The following is a 17,935-nucleotide window of genomic DNA, read 5'->3' as shown; positions in this document are numbered from 1 at the left end:
CTTTAACACTGTGAACGTCAGAGGGTGTAAAGTGTCAGGGGAGAAAAATAGACGCTGCTCTCTGGGAAGCAGAACTGAGTGGGGACTGTAACAAATCATACTCACACTCTGTTGCCATTAACCTCCAGCAAGAATTGTTTTCAGACCAGTTTAGCCATTCATTAATCTCAGATCTATGCCCTGGAGCTTAAAATAAGGCGTGAAGTACCTTTGGTCTTACTCTATCGCACTGGAAATTGCCCTTCTGGACAGCATAGTCTAGTGCACAGATGACAGAGAGCAGTTCAGTTGTATCTTGCTTACAGCCAATTTGCTGTTCTGGAAACAATACTGGGACACGTCTTGCAGTTTCTTACTTGGGTACAGTCAGGCTTTAATATGAGAGCAACATACATAAAAGTTGGAAAAGAGCCTCATGATTCAACTCTAAATTTACGTATCTCTCTCGGCTCTCAGCATTTTTTTTTTAAGTATGTAACAAAGAGACTAGGTGAGTCTCAGCTGGTGAAATAGATTTTGCGGTGAATTTTGATCTTTAGTTTTCTTTTACTGAATAACAGCAATGAACAAAGTATTGCAAGTGCTCTTAAAATGCTTCTATGTGCTATAGAACTAACCTCTGTAGTTGATCAAAGGAAAACTTCTGAATGTAAGACTCTCTAGCCAGGGAAGAAACATAACCTTTCCTATGTTTTCTTTTAAATACTAGGTCAGACTCAGCCATTCTATATAATGACCGGTCTGTGCTTGAAAATCACCATGTTAGTGCGGCGTATCGTCTTTTGCAAGATGATGAAGAGATGAATATTTTATCTAATCTCTCAAAGGACGACTGGAGGTAAAAATGAACTTGGTGGCTGCCTAGGAACATTGCAGCATCACCATAGACTGTTATTACCTTGTTTGAATGGCAATATGCATTATTGTATATTGCATGTTAGTATTGCTATTGCTACGAGAAAAAAAAGCTTTAAAAGGTGTTTGTCTTGCTTTTTCTGCTTTTGGTTTTCATCTCTGGTAGTGAGACTAGACTTCATGACAATGGATTATAATATACAAATTCACTCCCATCTAATTTCTAAGTCTCACAGAGACACCCTTTGTACACATCCATTTGTAACTGAGTGTAGGGGTAGCCTGCTGTTTGTTCGTCCTAAAGCATAAACATAACCTTTATCCACTTTGACACTCCCAGCCTGAAAATTATAAACAGGACTTAATGCAAAAAAAAAAAAATCCAGTCCAAGGAGCATAAATTAGTGTACTATATACACCAAGGTGATGTAAGAAGCTGTAATTTAAAATAAGCCTCATGCAACGTATGATTTATGTGCCAAAAACAAACCATGATTTGCTTTCTAATAGCAGACAGTTCAAACTGATGAGGACTTTCTGGTTTTATGGTTTTTTTCAAACTCCAAGGGGTGGTACTTCAAAAATAGCTCAGTGTGCTAGACAGGAAGAGTCCTGCTCCATGGTCTTTCTCATGGGAGGGGAAGCAACTTGTGGGATCTTACGTGATGCACCGTGCCTCCTGCAGACACTTAAATGTGATACAGTGCTGAGCAGTCAGTTCTTCTTATTTTAATATAAACGGGGAAATGAGCCATTCTCCGGGGCCTAGCTTCTAGCAAGCTGGTCAGTGAAGGCTCTGCTTGCTAATCTGTTTAGCCTGAATTTCCTCTTTATTTCAACTTATGGACAGTGATGCAATCCTATAGCTAAACACCAGGAATAGCACTTAGGAACTTAAGTGGCTGATTTCAATCAATGTGAGTGTTGTGGAGGAGTGGCCTGAGAAATTCTATCCCCCAATATAGAAAATAGTCTCATGGTGGGCAGCAAGCAGGAACTTAAAAAAAAAATCTGCATTGAGGTGTTAAAAATCTAATTTATTTTTTTAGCTACAGCTGGTAATGCCTTGTCAAATATTGGCAGCAAATTACTGCTTCCTTTTATGTTGGCGGGGGAAATGCAAGGAACTAACTGACTAGAAACAGCAGCCTTGGAGCCACTGTCTACACGGAACAGCAGAGCAGCTAGTTGAGTATGCTTCATTGCATAGATACTGTCTTTAGGAAAATGGTCTGCTTTGGATCTTTAAACTGTTTTGCCTGAATCAAAGCTAGCTTCAGGTATTTCTCCTTGATTCTGTAGGGTCAAAATGTGTGTTCTGTTGAGGCAATATGCTCAAACCCAAAGTTTCAAAGATTAACCCATCTCTTTAAGAAATACTGTAACTGCCTGAGCAAAAATATTGAGTGGTTTGGATTGCTTATTTGTTCTCTCTCAAGTAGGGCTTTATTATTTTGTAGCTGTCGATCAAGCAGCAGCTGCAGAATAAAGGCCATTATCTGGATATGCTCTAATACCAAAACATTGTGACTTTTGTGTGCTTTTGCTTTTGACTGCCAGTTTGAAATCCCATAGACAAACATTTGGGAAGCACTGGAAACATCAACTGACTTCAGCAGGATCTGAGGTGTTGAGAAAAAAAAAAACAAGAAGCCCAGAGTTTCCCAGACTGGCACTCAAAAATAGGACCCTCAGTATTGAAGAATGCTTTGGGACACTACTAAAGTGTGTCCAAATTTAACTTTATTTTTGTAGATATACCTGATAAATCTCTCTCAGCAAAAGGCCCGAGTGATGGTTTTTGGAAAGCCAAATTCTTAAGTGCCTTTCTGAGCTGAGCTCTCACTCCTTTTTTCACATTACTAGTAAGAGAAAATCTGATGGTCAGTGCATGATTTTGCAGTCCTACATGTCTATGTGGATTTTGTCACTTCTGTGGTATTCAGTCATTTAGTTAGAGAATGTTTTTTCAAGAAAGAAATGTAGAAAATTAGAGCTACATTTCACTGTTGGAAAATAAATGGGCACAGGTTTTGTAAGGAAAGCAGATGAAACTGAAAGAGATCTTTTGGGCTACAGTCAAGGAGAAAAGAGTTGAATGCTTACTACTACTTAAACTACTTATTTTTCTCCATTTAAAAAAAACTCTGTTGCTTATTAAATATTTGAAAATCAGTTGAGGTGCCTCATTTCATGAATCCCATTTGTGCAAGTCATCAAGTAAATGAAGAAACTATAACAAAAACAGATCACAGTGAATTAAGAAAAGAAACTGCAAGTGAACAGATGCTTTCCAAGATACTGTTATAGATGTCTTTTCTGGCACTGTATTTCAATGTTAATAATTTCCATGCACTTTATTGAAACAGAGTATGTTTAGCGCAAGCCCTTTACCGTCAAGTACAGGATTAAAAAGGCATCTGGAAAATGTTTAGCTCTTTAACTGTGTATTGGAGTACAGCTTTGGGAAGTAACCTTTAATGCAATACGACTTTGTTAGTAAAGCTGCTTGGGGTGTCATCCCTCAAATAATTATGAGCCTTCCTTGTCAATCCATGTTATTCCTTTCGAGATTGCGGTGAGAAACTGTGAATCTTTTTTGACTGAAGACAGCTTTGGTCAGAGCCTACTTTTATACATAATAGCGTGTGCATGGTTGCATAATCATACCCTTTTCTTGTAAAAGGTTGTTTCTATGCGTTCGGGATGCACACATGAATATTCTGAGTGTTATACTTTTAGTGAGAATCAGCCATTGAAAATGTTGCCTTGAATGTAGCGGTTTTTCTATTCATTTCCATGAGAATAAAGTACTGAGACTTCAACTGGACAAAATGAGCAAAACATCTCACTTCAGGAGATCTTACTGTTGGCTCCTAGCATAGGGTTTGAGTGATCTAAAATGGCCTTTTTCCTGTCCCTTTCCCATGAGTGCAGGGGGATGTGAGTCCTTCGCTAGGATACGGCTCTAAGGAGGACACGGATATTGAGCAAAGACATATCCAGCAAAGTATCCAGCAAAATGTTGTAATGTTCTCTCAGGCAAGAAAGGTGAAACCATGAAGTAATTATTCTAAAGAGGAAATGAAGATATTTGCTGGATGGATCAATGCAAGGCTCAGAAGTATTTAGATGTAAAGTCAGCCAGAGTCTATCTCGGCAATCAGTAGTAATGATGCCGTAAAACTGTGCTTGCTCATAGGACTGTGCCAGATACCATGTTTATACCTGAATCACCTGCAGGACATTGGTTAGAAAACAAAAAATCAAAGCTGTGACGTTAGCCACAAGATGAGTTATTATTCAGCATATGACAGTAATAAACCAGGACATTCACTTCAGGTTTCCCTCTTCTACTTGCTTTTCCTGATTCTGTTCCCCGACAACCTGCTCTCTCCACCTAATTGTTCCTTTCCCTAATTCTGCAGGGGTTATTAAAAGGCAAGTTTTCTTAGAATTTATTTTCAAATTTACTAACTTCTAACTTTTTATCAGTGGTAGGTTATAGGTGTGAGAATGTGATGTCTCCCTGGCTCCTGGCCTAAGGGAAATGTATATTCTACCATGAGAGAAAACATCTGGAAGTGTAATGAGAAATATTAAAATCCCTAATTGGTCAGCCAAGCAGCACAGGCAGTTCTATAAAAAAGATCTTGAGTCCACAAGGGATCTTCACTTCAGGAGACCTGCAAGAAAAAACATTCCCAAGCCCTAGCAGAGCGATAATATTCTCAATAGTAACCGCTTCCATGTGACTTTATTTTTGCTGCCACAAACGGTGATCTAAAAGAGGATGAATGAGAAACCCAAGCTCAGTTTTTCACTCTGCCACAGATCTGCTGGGCGATTCTGCCAACTCGCTTTTGTTGGAAGTCGTTTGACCTAATGTGAAGAAGCAAATTGTCTAAGCTTTCTTCTTGCTTCAGGGAGCCAGGCAGTACCTCCAAAGGACAATTCATTCCACTTCTCTGAGGATGACAAGAGCCATCTGGAGCCTCAGATGGAGATGCTCCTCTGGATGAGCCTCTGGAGATGCTGATCTCCATCCAGTCTCTAAGGCAAAACCAGCTGAACTGGCTTACGTAGAAACCTACAGGTGGCTAAAGTCTGACAATAATAACAGGAATGGATAGAAGGCTTAAAGAAACATACTTAGCACACAATATGTTTGCACAGCGCTTGTCAGGACACACAACAGAAATACGTTTGAAGATGGACTAGAGAAATTGAAGGCAGACAGATTCCAGAATGGTGATCCGCCATTACAGTTAGGGTTCAGCTGGTGGCTGAGAAAGTTGTTTCAGGCTCTTACTGCAGCTCCTGCCTTCTTGAACACTCCCTGATCACTCCAAGCTCTGTAACTGGGAACTGTTGAAGAAAAGGGTGAGGGAAACTCATGGTTGCATGGGACCCGGCCCAACCAAATTCCAACACTGTTTCCCATGCCCTGAGTACCTTAGATGGCCTGTACGAAGTCACCCTGAAAGTTGGCGGTCAGCATGACTCATGGCAATACTTGTGTCTCCCTCGGTATGTCGATGAGGCCCTTTTCTGCGCAGCTCAGTGAGGAACCTGAAGAAATGGTGCCGCCAGCGCGTGCTGTGTGATGGAGCATGGGACAGAGAGGTGCAAGCTAACAAGGTGTAGCGCAGCTCCTGCTATGTCTTTTGAGCCAGTTTTAACAAGCGTAGAGCTGCTTCTGCTTGGGAGCAACCTTTTATGCCTATGGTTTCCCTTTCTGCAGTCCCTTAATTGCCACAGTAATGCTGCTTTCAGTCCTGAGGCCAGACCTGGATGCTCTTCCCTGAGGAGTAACCTGCTCCAGTGCCTCGGGTAAACATGTCCCGAGTCTCCTGTGTGGGATGTAGACTGCAGCTGTGAATTGCAATGTTTACTGAAGATGTATTTGGAAGGAGCCAGGCCCTGTCTGTCTCAAGACCTGATCCAGACTACCTGATTCTGACTGAAGTTGTGTCAGGTGCTGCTGATTGTGTCTGAAGTAAATTGGAATGAGGTCAGGTTTGCAGCTAACACAGCTGCATACTCAGACCCTCCCTCAAGTGAGATCCTCAATTGGTCCCTGCTGCTTTTAGGGCCATTAGTTAATGAAAATGCACTGAAGGCTGTAGTCAGTAGGAATAATGCACTGTTGAGTAATGTGAATTGCATGGTAGTGGTGAGCAAATGGATCCCCTTTTTGTCCTCAAAGCCTTGAAGAAGGGCAGCTTTCCCTTGGGGCTCTTCTGCTCCAAAAAGTGACTGGATGGCAAGAGCTGCCAAGTGCAGCAGCCCTCCTGCCTGTGTATGTAATAATGACTTAAAAAAAAAGACTAAATGTTAAAAGAGCTTCCCCCCACCCTTCCCTCCTTCCTGGGCTGCAGGGGAATCCGGCGCCTGGAGCACCTCCTCCCCTTCCTTCTTGACCGACCTTGGCGTCTGCAGAGTTGCTGCTCTCGCATATTCTCACTCCTCTCTCCGGCTGCAGTCGCTGTTGCGCAGAACCATTTTCCCCTTCTGGAAGATGTTACCCCAGAGGCGTTACCAGCATCGCTGCTTGGCTCGGCCTTGGCCAGCGGCGAGTCCGTCTTGGAGCCGGCTGGCCTTGGCTCTATGGGAAATGAGGGAAGCTTCTAGCAGCTTGTCACAGAAGCCACCCCTAGAGCCCCCCCGCTCCCAAACCCTTGCCACGCAAACCCAAGACACCCTGTTTTATTCCTCCCATTGGGATGAAGCTTTTTTCTCACCCGTCTCACGAGCTAGAGACGCGATGCCGCTCGCGTGCGCGCTGGCCAAGAAGAGTGGCAGGTGAATGCTCTCCTCCTCCTTCTTTGCCCACTGCGAGGCAGGAAGCAGGTAGGAGAGATGAGCCCGTGGCTTGTGTCCTGGCAAAGGGAGTAGGGCTGCAAGCTGGGGGCAATGAAGCCCTCTCTCCTTTTTTGTCTAGAAGGGCTTTGCTGTTCTGAATCCCCAGAGTAGCAGTAGTGAAGTGCGTGTGGGAGATGGGCAGAGGATGATTTTCCCGGTGGTATTGGGTGAGGAAAAGAATGTGAGTGTTGTGGCAGAGCCCCATGCAGAGCCAGCCCCGCGCCTTCTCTTCTGCCAGCCGCGCAGCGGCAGTTCCCTGGGCCTGCCCGTGTGTGCCCCGGCCCCTCGGCATCTCGAAGGCGCTGGGCTGGGCCCGCACCGCCTGTGTCGGTGCCTCTCCTGTGCTGGGGAGAGCAGACCGGGACACGGGAGCGCGCGTGCAGCCTCCAAAGTGCCGAATGAGAGAGGAGAGCCTTTTGTGTGGTTAAACGGGGTTTTTTATTGGGTTGTATTGGGTTTTTAATTGGGTTTGATTGGGTTTTTATTGGCTTTTGACTTGTTTCTTGGCCAATGTTGCTGTCTCCGCCATCTGGACTGTTTGCGGGGATGGGGCATCTAGCTGCTTTGATGGTCTGTCGCTGTTGTCTGCGCAGTGCCAGGGCGGGTGTGGCTTCATCTTCACCCCCCCGTTGGGTAGCTGAGGCGAGAGCTAGCTGAGGACAGCCACCCGCCACTGGCTTTCTCATCCTCAGACTGCCCAAATGCCACCTCCAGGCCCCAATAGCCTCGGAGGCGCTCCAGGGGAGTCCAGCAGGCTCCGGTGGTCTCCGTCGGTCTCCGATGGTCTCTGGTGGTCTCCGATGGTCTCTAGTGGTCCCCGATGGTCTCCAGCGGTGTCCGGTGGTCTCCGATGGTCTCCGGCGGTGTCCAGCGTTGTCCAGCGGTGTCCGTCAGTCTGCGATGGTCTGCGATGGTCTCCGTCGGTCTCCGGTGGTCTCCAGCAGTCCGTGGCGGGCCTGAAGGACTCCTCCTGGTGCTATGGCGCTGCCGGGCAGAGGATGGCAGCCCCTCTCCTCGCCTCTTGGCCAGGGCTGAGGGCAGAGGAGATGCCCCCGTTGCTGAGGGGCGTGGGTGGGGGGTGGGAAAGCAGGGCTCATCTGGGGCTTGACGGCCGGGTGATGTTCCCGCTGAGCCTGGCGGCTGTCGGCGTGGCTGGTGCCGTGAGGGCTAGCGTCGGCTGCGGGGGTGGCGCCGCTTGTTGGGAGCTGGGTGCCTGGAGGGTCCCCGCGAGGCCGTGGCGGTCTTGCGGCGCTTTGGGCACCATGGTGCTGGAGGCAGCCCGGCCATGGTGGTGTAGTGCCCCATCAGGCCTGCGGAGGGTGGGTCCACCTCCATTGGCTCGTCCTCTGCAGGTGGATCCACCTCCATGGGCTCCTCCTCGGCATTGCGTGGCGGGTCGACCTCCATGGGCTCGACTCGCCTGCCAGAGGTGCTGCTGCTCCCGTCAGCCCGTTGGCGTTTTTTGGGCTGTGGAGGCATCCCGAGTGGCTCCAATGAGCTCTTGTGTCTCGTCCCACTCAATGTGGGCTTGTCCGGGTCCTCCTCTCCCAAGCAGGCTTGGTGTCAGAGTGGCTAGGTGCTCCGGGAGCTGTGGGCCAGCCGCAGGGGTGCCTGCTTGTGCAACGGAAGGCTGGTGACGTCACCAACGGCCACTGCTGTGGGGGGGACGGTGGCCCCTGAGGCCCTGAAGGCCGCGTTGCGGGGGGCCATTTTGGTCGTCGGAGAGAAGGGCTGTCCCTGGGGCAGCGGGCCTTCTCCCCATCTCCCCTTGTGTGGCCTGGGCTCCAGCCCCCTCCTCGTGCCGCGCCTGGGGTCCCCTGAAGGGGCCAGTGGCCACGGTGTCCCAGGAGGGTCGGGGAGGCCGCATCGCCCTGCAAGCGCCGGGCTCCCTGCAAGTGGCATCGTCCCCGCAGCCGCCAGTAGCAGAGAGGGGCAGAGGGGAGGAGAGGGCCTGGCGTCGTGCGGGCTGCTGCGCGGGGGCGTCGGGAGGAGCGCGTTGTAGGGCCGCTGAGGTGCTTGGGGCGTGGAGGTGGGGTTTTGGGTCTGAGGACGGGAAGGCCCCTGGGGGATTGCTGTCCGCGGCTCCTTCTTGTCTCAGCTACCGAATGGGTGGGTGAAGGCGAAGGCAGAGCCGCCCTGGCGTTGCAGAAAGGGTAGCTGCAGACCAGTGGGGAGTCTAGAGCAGCCCGCAGGACGGATTTGATCGTGGCTCCGGGCTCTTGCGGGGAGTGCTGAGGGCGAAGGGTGTGCAGGTACTTCTTGTCGCCCACCAAGTGGATTCCCGTGTACCTCAAGCAGTGTAAAAGCTGTTGAGAGCACGCCATGAGTGAAGGAGTCAAGGGAGGTGTTTTGCTTTGCTCCCCAGTGGCTGGACGAGAAACAGTCGGCAACCAGAAACCTGGCTGCCCGTGGTTGCAAGGAGGCAAAGGAAGCTGGGTGTGAAGGCGTTCCTGGTGACGGCTTGCTGTGCCTGCGCTGCCGTGGTGAGAGCAGATGCCACCGTGCCCCTTGCGCCCGTGCCGTGCCGGTCCTCTGCTTTCCTGGCTTGCGTAGCTGCAGAAGGCAGTAGCGCCTTTGAAACTGTGCACTGGTGTCCTGGGGGAAGGCGTCGTCTCTCCGCTCTTCAATAGTTTCCTTTCTCCCTTTGGCTCGTGCTTTTTGGTCACGGCCTCTGTGCAGAGCACCTCTTTAGGGGATTGTTTGCTTTTCTTTGCGTTAGGTTAGATTTTGAGAAGCTTTTAGGTGGGGAGAGAGAGAGATGGCGCAGGTGGGGAGGAGGTGCTGACGAGCAGTGTCATTTTCCTGTCATGAAAACCAAAACCACCTCAGGCCACCTTTTCTCTCTTCGTACCATCCTTGTTGCCATGATGCCGTGTGACCAGGAATAAAAGAGGAGGTAGGTGTAGTTGTTAAGGGTCAGAGGGCAGATTGTCTCTGGGCCATTTCCTTGGCGTGAGTTGATAGGCAAGTTTTTCAAGACTTGGATAATTTTTCTTGAGTCAAGTTACTCAGTAAACCACTCAGGACAGTTCCTGTTTGTGTGAATTAACTTTGGTTCTTGATGAAGTTCTTGCTGAATACAAAACTGGGTTTGACTCATTGGGAATAAAGGAGAAGAAGATATTGCAGAAATAGCAGGGGGATCTCTGACTTTCTAACCCCACTTGGTAACACTGGAAGTGAGAGCTGAATTTGCCTGCCTCTTCACCATAGGTCAAAACTGAGACTATTTCTAAAGCCTGTGTATTCAGTGCTATCCTTTGGCACAGTTGCACAGCAATGCGTGGACATTTGAAAGCAGTGCAGCCTCTTCTCTTACCTCATGTCTTCTTAGGGATTGTAAAATCTATTTTCTTAAAGGTAAAGGAGATTATTTCAGTTGACTTGCTTTTGCTATGCTTTTATATGCTATGCTGCTCTGCTAGAAAGGTGTCAGCCCAGAAGAAAGACAGCTCACTCTGAAGGTGGGTCATGTCAAAGACGAGCAGGCTTTTGTGCCTTATTGGCATCATTCAGTATAGTCCAGTGATACCTCGGTGGAAACACCTCTTGCAAAGAGTTTCTGGGGACGACTTAGCCCGATGTGCTGTCTTTGGCTGGGCTAGAGTTAATTTTCTTCATAGGAGCTGGTACAGGGCTGCGTGTAGGATGTGGGCTGAAAGCAGTGCTATGCAGCATGCAGACTGCAGCACCATAACGTGTTGTGTGGAGTTTGAAGGCAGTTGCAGAACCAAAGTGCCAAAGCTGGTCAGAGCAAAAAGTGACAGCTGTGTGTACCCCAGGCTCCAATGTGACTGAGAAGCAAGACCAAGAGCTGGGTAAATACCTGTCTTCGGTTCTCTCTGTAATGTGCTTCAGCCTTATCTCAACCTGGCAACAAATGCACAAACCTATCACCCTCTAGCGTATGCCTTTTGAGATTTTCTGCGTTACCTAGGTCCAGTAAATTATCTATGTCCGCACGCCTTTCAAAGTCACCTGCTGTTATGCTGCCTGATGTTTGAAGTGACAAATAAGAACTCTTTTGTAGGTTTTTTTTGCACTTTCTTTTGTAATGTCTCTGAAGTATTTTTCCTCTGTGTTTCTGGGAAAACAATGTTCTGAAATGCGTGCAGAGGTCAGGGCATGTGCATATTGCAGATTTGCGCCTGTAAAAGGGAAGCTAGAATTTGTGTGCTTGTGAGCCTATGTACATGATGGCACTGAAGGCAGTGACTCATTTGCCTGAGCTGAGCCCTTTGCTTTTGTATTCCTACTGTAATAAGCTACGCACAAAGTGTCCCGTGCAGACCGTTATGATGGAGTTGCACTCCAGAGGATGTAGTGAAGTGTCTGCTGTTTCCCAGGAATAATCCCAAGCACTAATTGTTCCCACAGCATAATCACACCCTATTGTTGTGAAAGTTTGTTTCTGTGCGTTCAGGTTCTCCTCCCTTGCCTCTCTTGCTTGTATTGACAGAGATGTTTGTGCTGCTGGGAATGAAGCAGACGAGGGAACTAGCCAGGACTGGTGAAAAAATAAAGAACCAAATTAATTTAAAATAAGTTTGTTTTCAGCCACTCTGTCATCATCTTGAATGCTGTTGGCTATGCAACTGATTGTACATAAGTGTGGGGTGGAGGAGGCGGGTATACTGGGGGAAGACCGAAGCCAGCTGATGGCGTCTTAATGTATGTGCAGAACTCCTGGCAGGGGGGAGTCATTACGTGCCACCCGTGGGATGGTTAGGCACAGCAGTCTTGGGTCTTTATACAGTGGTGGCCTGGGGCTGGAACTTGAGCACAGCCACCAGAGGGAAAATAGACATGCTCAAAATAGACCACGTCCTTCATGAAACATTCATGAAAGGAAGAATGGTAACTTTTATTTTTAAATGAAAGCTGACCTGTTTCTGAATCTTGCAGATCCTGAGCTGGTGTGCTAACTTTGGGCTGTTTTTCCTCTGTTAACCTGTGGATAACTGAACAGAGAGAAAGAGAAAATATATTTGTATTGCGTGCTAGATCAGAATGTTCTGATATTTTAACATCTCTAGGACATCCATATTATCTTGAAAGAAATTTCAACTGGATCATAAACAAAAAGTTCATACAGGAGTAGTTTGAATGAATAATATCAGGGAAGTAATGGAGGTTCTCAAAGGTCTTGGCTGCATATATGTATCATATATACTAGGAGATTTTTTTAACGTGCTGTTTTTCCTTTAATAATATGACTAAACTTTCAACATAGGCATTGACCAGTTTTAGTCAGCTGGGTAGAGGTTCGGGTTCAAAAGTTCACCTGATTTCATGCCGAGGCTGTAAACAGTCTTTTTACTTCCTTCTAAGAATGCCCTATAAAAGAAATCAGTTGTGCTTAATTGAAAAAGGAGTACTAATACTAACCCACTCTTCAGAAAAACATCTAGGATTTCTCTTAGCAAGGATTAGCCACCTGGCTTAATTTGAAGCCCTCCCACTCCTGTGTTTGTGCAGAAAATCATTCATACTCTTCCCCGTCCCTGAAAGAGGGATAATGGAAAGAGTGACATACAAAGGCAGAAGTACTGTCAATAATTTGCAGAGAGACAACAAAAGAAACTGGTGTGTGTCTGATGCTGGTTTTTGTTTTTCTCTTTCCTTGCTCCTCTCGTTGTGATGCCATCGTAAAGGGAATTCAGAGCTCTAGTGATTGAGATGGTGTTGGCCACGGATATGTCCTGTCACTTCCAGCAAATCAAAGCCATGAAGAATGCTTTGCAGCAGCCAGAAGGGTGAGTCACTTCACAACACTGTGCAGTGAGGGGCTGCATTTCAGCTGGTGCTTTGCCATTGTGTTTGACTTCAAAAGCACCTCTCCAGAGGCCCTCACTCTCTTTGATGTCCACATCGATTCTCTTTGTGCTGTTGAATTTTGAGTGAATTCACTTAGGAGTGGACTGGCACCCCCCTATACACACATCTCTATCTTGTGCTGATGGACCAAAGCTTACAAAGGTCACCATGTTGGGATAAGCCTCCCTGGGCATTTCGCTTTACGTATCAGGGTAACATCAAGGGCGTGATCCAGCTGAGTGACCTCTACAGCTTGAGTATGAGTCAAGGTTATAAGATCTGCAGAACACAACTTACGCATTGCCCTTCTGCAGCTGGTATCAGCTGCCATCTCTGCAAGGGCCCTGCTCCATAACCAGAGGACAGATGAAAACAACTTGAGATCCACTGAGGGAAGGACTAGAAGATAACAGATGGAGCAGTATGGGGAAGGCCTTTTCTTCTTTCCAGTACGCCACTGGGAGCTGTAATATTTTGTCCACAGCTCTTCCCCGTAAAATTCCTTTTATACTGCAGAAAGCTCTGAGTGGTGGCCATTTTTTCACCCTAGACACAGGTCTGTCCAGAGCCTCCCAGAATTACACTTGTATCAGACCAGAGTGTGGCTAGCCACTTGGTCCTCTCAGAAGCTACAACTTTTCCAGCTATTTCAGGCAGTCAAAAGCTAGAATTAAAAACCGAGACTACCCATCCCAAGAAAGCATTATTTACTGGGTTCTTGGGCTAGCCTTTCACGTTAGGGGTTTAAGAAATTGCCAGCCCTTTTTGTTCTGTGGAACCAAATGCAAGGATCACCTTCTGATCTCACACTAGTTTTCTAACAGTGAAACATTTATCAGTTACTGTGTATACTCGTCAGTGCCCCTGAGATCAGATCCTAACTATTTACTACAGTAAGATGGTAGGGACCGACTTCTCTTTTGAGCTGCATAAAATGCAGCCCAACTGAAATGGGGAACACTGCAGCTCTTCAAGCCTGCTTGTGCAGACAAACAAGCCTGGAAAGTAGTTCAGCAAGGCTGAGTAAAGTTCCTTTTTGCACTTCTTAATGTCTGTGTTACAACAGGAATAGTATATGTTGGAGAAATTAGACAATCTTTCATAGTTGTCTGATTTTATGAACACAGAAATCATTCCATTAATATCCTGGCCAAAGATTCTAGTGACCTCATTTCCCTGCTTAGGGGAGATTTTTGTCATTCTCCACTGCAAGAGCAGACAATTAATTTGTTTGATCCTTTGGGTTTTCAGAATTGACAAGCCGAAAGCCTTATCACTGTTGTTGCATACAGCAGATATCAGTCATCCAGCCAAGGCCTGGGATCTCCATCATCGCTGGACCATGTCTCTACTAGAGGAGTTCTTCAGACAGGTAAAGCTAGGGAAGTTCCTCTGCATTTCTGCAGTACAGAGGGAGTGTGTAGGACTGGGCAAGGAAGTAGGAAAATACGAACACAGATCTTTTCCTCCTCTGATTTTCTCAAGAACCTCCTAAATGATATGAAGCTTTCTCATCTGGCACCAGTAGCACTGGCTATTATGCCTCTTGGGAAGTGCCCGATACGCTGCCTATAGATACAGATGTTATCTACACAGTAGAAATTCTAATTTGGGAAGCTAATGTGTGTTTCATATTAGCAAAATATAGAATATGTGACGTGCTACTTAGCTGTAGAGCCATAGAAAACAGATTTAGGTAGCTGTACTTTATAGAACTGTACTTATATTGTTGGGCTAGATGTGAAAAATGCATTACCCTTACTTTAGATGAAGTGAACTGATCTAGTTTATAGCTCACAGTGGCCTGCCTGTTGACAGACCCACACACCTAGACAAATCATTAAGCTCTGTGTGATAGCTATAAGCTCCCCAAGTGACTAATTAAAACCATTTAAAGAGCTGCCTTAAAAAAAAAAGTAAAAGTAAACAGAGCACTTAGGAGTGTTTAGGATACTTTTCACCAATATGAATTACTAAACTAAGCAGAAAACAAAGTGCTTTATTTCCCTCCAAAGTTCAATAACTTAATGTTTTATAATAAATCTGAATGAAAAAAAAAGAAAATTATATGACAAAGTTCTAACAATTTTTTTAAATGGCAGTTGTTTTTAAAGGCATTGTGCAAATCCCTTCTTAATAAGGACGTTGCAAGAATTTGCTTTGAAATGAATTCTTTAATTTATTTTTCAAACCAAGAATGGGTTTACTAGATGGAAGCAGGTTGGTCATACTTGCAGCTGTCTCTGTGTTGCCACACAGGAGGCTCATGCAAGTAGGATGATTTTCACATACGTTTTAGGGAAAACTGTGTATGTTTATGCTTTTCTAGCTCAAAATTATACTAGATGCGTTAAAATACACCACTGCTGAGTCCCCTAAAGACTGGTGAGGGAATTAAGATTAGCTAGATATGAGACCACAAAAAGCCCAAGTTTTACACGTGTAATGAAGACAAAATTCTTATTTTATGTTTGCATAAGAATAATTTCATTTCAGCCAACAAGTCCTACTTTAGTTTTGAATGACAAATGCCACCGCTTTTAGATAAAGCTTTATATAAAACTTGTATTCTAGTTCCAAATTCAGATGCAGTCTTAATTCACTCTTCAGAAAAACCCTAAAGCTTACCACGAAGCATAGACTTGTATTCATTGAAGTTATTTAGTACTACATCAATAAATACATCCCTACCTGACAGCAGAAGAACAACACACATTCTTCTCACAAGCTGAGAAGTACCACTAGCCAGAGGGGACCATGGTGATAAGAAACTGGACTGACCTCAGGTTAGGTATTTATTTCCTTACACTCTTCACCTGCAGACTCTCTCCTGTCCTTTCTGTTATGTGCTCTGCAGAAACATAAAGCCTGACTTAACCTATATCAGTACAGGTCCCCAGCACTATTGGTTTCCAAGTATTTTGTGATGTGACACAGGTCTTACTGCACCAAGTAACCATGCTGTAGGTGTGAATGATGCTTCTGAGTCCAATACTGGTTTTTTACATTCAGCAGCTATGGTGAGCATCTCTTAAAGCAAACATCTTGCAATTTGTTTTACTAATGCACTTTAGCTAGCCATGAGGCAGCTGCCCAAACAGCTTAGAAGAAGTCAGCTATCTTTCTGAGCAGTCAGAAAGGCAGTTAGGGATTCCTTCCTAAAGAAAATTAGGCACTGGGGTTTTTAAGAGGCATAAGGAGTAAGAGAAGAATGATGATTAGGTAAGAGCTGGCATTGAGCGATGTTTTGCCTGAGAGATGCAGCAGACACAGTAAAGGAACGTTACTTGGAAATATTTCTGTATTTGGTTTCTGTTTTACCCTGATATTTGTCTATCAGACTCCTAACAAAAAGCAGAATTGTTCTGCAAAAGAAGAATACTATTGCTTGTTGTTCCATCCGAAACTCTAACAGGACTTGTGCCCCCATTTCATGTATGTTATATTAACAAAAAGAAGAATTCAGCTCTTCGTATGCCTACAGAGGTTTTTCTCTGATTAGTTTGCTGGCTATTTTACCTTCCATTTGACATTAGTCAGAACACCGGAAAGAAGTTCAGCACAGTTAAAGTGAGCTGCTGATTTAAGGAATTGATTCTGTAGTATAGTTAACAGGCTATTTATATATGGTCAGTGGGGAGTATTGCAACTATGTCATCCTATATATCTTCTCGGCATAAAGCAATATGTTATAGAATGACTGAACCAAGTTAAAGGGCTTTTTGAGAACATGCAGCTTGAAAGACTGGAAAAAAATGGGATTATAACACTTGATCTTCTGCACCATCTTGTGATGTTAGAAAAGGACTTTCAGTTCTGAGGGCTGGAAGGCGTGTTTGGACTTTTGTACTTAAGCACTTATGTAAAATGTTGACAATGTCAGTGTTTCCTTTGGAAGAAAAAAGTAATCTGCATCTGGCCACCCATGATCTGTGAATTCCTTATCTGAAAGACTAAAAAAGACATCCAAAGAAGTGCAATCCCTGAAAAATCAGTCCTGACACTGATGTTTTCTCCTCAAAGGTTTGCTCTGAGAACTGTGTTCTGCTGGGTTCTCTGGAGAACTGCAGTGAGAAGTGTGCCTAAGTGGGTTTTTAGTTGGTGCATAGAAGTACCAAGCAGGCAGGGAAAGCTCTGAGGAAAGATGCACTGGAATCAAGATGTGTAATTCACCAACTTCTGCTTGGACTACAACTTTTCGAGCCAGACTCAAATTCTCCACAGTTTCTGTTTAAAAAAAAAAAAAAAACAACACACAAAAAAAACCCCAAACTTAATTAAAGAAAGTAAAATGAGACGCTTTTACAGTCGTGACCGAAGATATGAAAGTGCAATGTATCTTGTCTTTTTCTAATTTCTTCTCAATTTTGTTTCTCCAGGGTGACAAAGAAGCAGAACTAGGGCTTCCTTTCTCTCCACTGTGTGATCGCAAGTCTACTATGGTTGCTCAGTCTCAAATAGGTATGTCCCTTTTGGTGCATGCAAAGTAGCATCTTAAAAGCAAAACTTACTCCCCCCTGTGGGGCTAAGATCAAGGTGATCTCTGGTCATTTGGAACTGTGTTAAAGAGAGGAAATAAAGCACAGTGGTGTTATTTTCCCCAGACCAACAATTCAAAGCTTAACCAGGTTACCTCTGATGTGTCTGCAGAGATGACTACAGTGCCTGGTTATGACATTACTCCATGGTTTTCTGAGCTGTGAAGATGCGGTGCACACGGCAATGTGTTGTGATATGAGTATCATTGGTGGATATGAAAACGTAATGTCAGTCCCATCAATGACCTGGGCAAAACCTATTGTGTGTTTTTCCATTTATTCCTCCCACCCTTTCCCTCCCAGTGCTTCAAGCCAACCAATATTGTTCACTGAAACCAAGCAAATAGCAAACCTTTTTCTCCTCCACCCATCCAGACACAGAGCTCTTTTTACAAAGCTCTTCTTTCACTTTGACTCACCAACAGCACTTTCTCTACCTCTCCTCCAGTTATCGAGTGAAAAAGTAGGAGAAGGATGAGGCAACAAGCCTGGTATTTGGTGAGAAAACAAGAAGGGCTAAGTGAAGTAAAACTCTTCAGAAGCCTGGGAGCAAAACAGGACAATGGAAACGGTGGATTTTTGGGTGGATTTTTATACCTAGGAAGCAAGTGAAGTAGACAGAAGAACGTGATCTAACCTCGACGGGAGAATAGGGTGCCAAATGGAATAACAAAACAAGGATAATACAAACCCTAAAAATGAGGGAACCAAGTCCAGAAGCAGAAAGAAAGAGAATGTATTAAAGGAAAACAAACAAAAAATTTGAAGTATGAAATTTCTCTCAAAGAACAAGAAAAAGATATCCCTGAACCTAGGAAAGTTCAGATTCATATCTGTGGCTAAGAGCTGTTTCTGTTTAA

The 17,935-nt window shown here is 45.2% G+C and overlaps 1 protein-coding gene across 3 annotated transcripts in view; it reads left to right on the top strand.

Moving 5' to 3' along the window:
* Nucleotides 1-17,935, top strand: part of PDE1C (phosphodiesterase 1C) — a gene marked incomplete at both ends in the record, with an annotated part of 326,875 nt that overhangs the window by 262,689 nt on the left and 46,251 nt on the right. For all 3 annotated transcript variants that reach the window (XM_082320990.1, XM_082320989.1, XM_082320991.1), the window contains 4 exons: nt 710-838; nt 12,375-12,476; nt 13,789-13,909; nt 16,917-16,998. In XM_082320990.1, coding sequence (XP_082177116.1) covers nt 710-838; nt 12,375-12,476; nt 13,789-13,909; nt 16,917-16,998 — 434 coding nt within the window. The remainder of the gene's footprint in view (nt 1-709; nt 839-12,374; nt 12,477-13,788; nt 13,910-16,916; nt 16,999-17,935) is intronic.

Source organism: Platalea leucorodia, assembly GCF_965183815.1.
Source record: "Platalea leucorodia genome assembly, chromosome: 1".
NCBI lineage: Eukaryota > Metazoa > Chordata > Aves > Pelecaniformes > Threskiornithidae > Platalea > Platalea leucorodia.
This window is presented reverse-complemented; position numbering and strand designations above follow the sequence as displayed.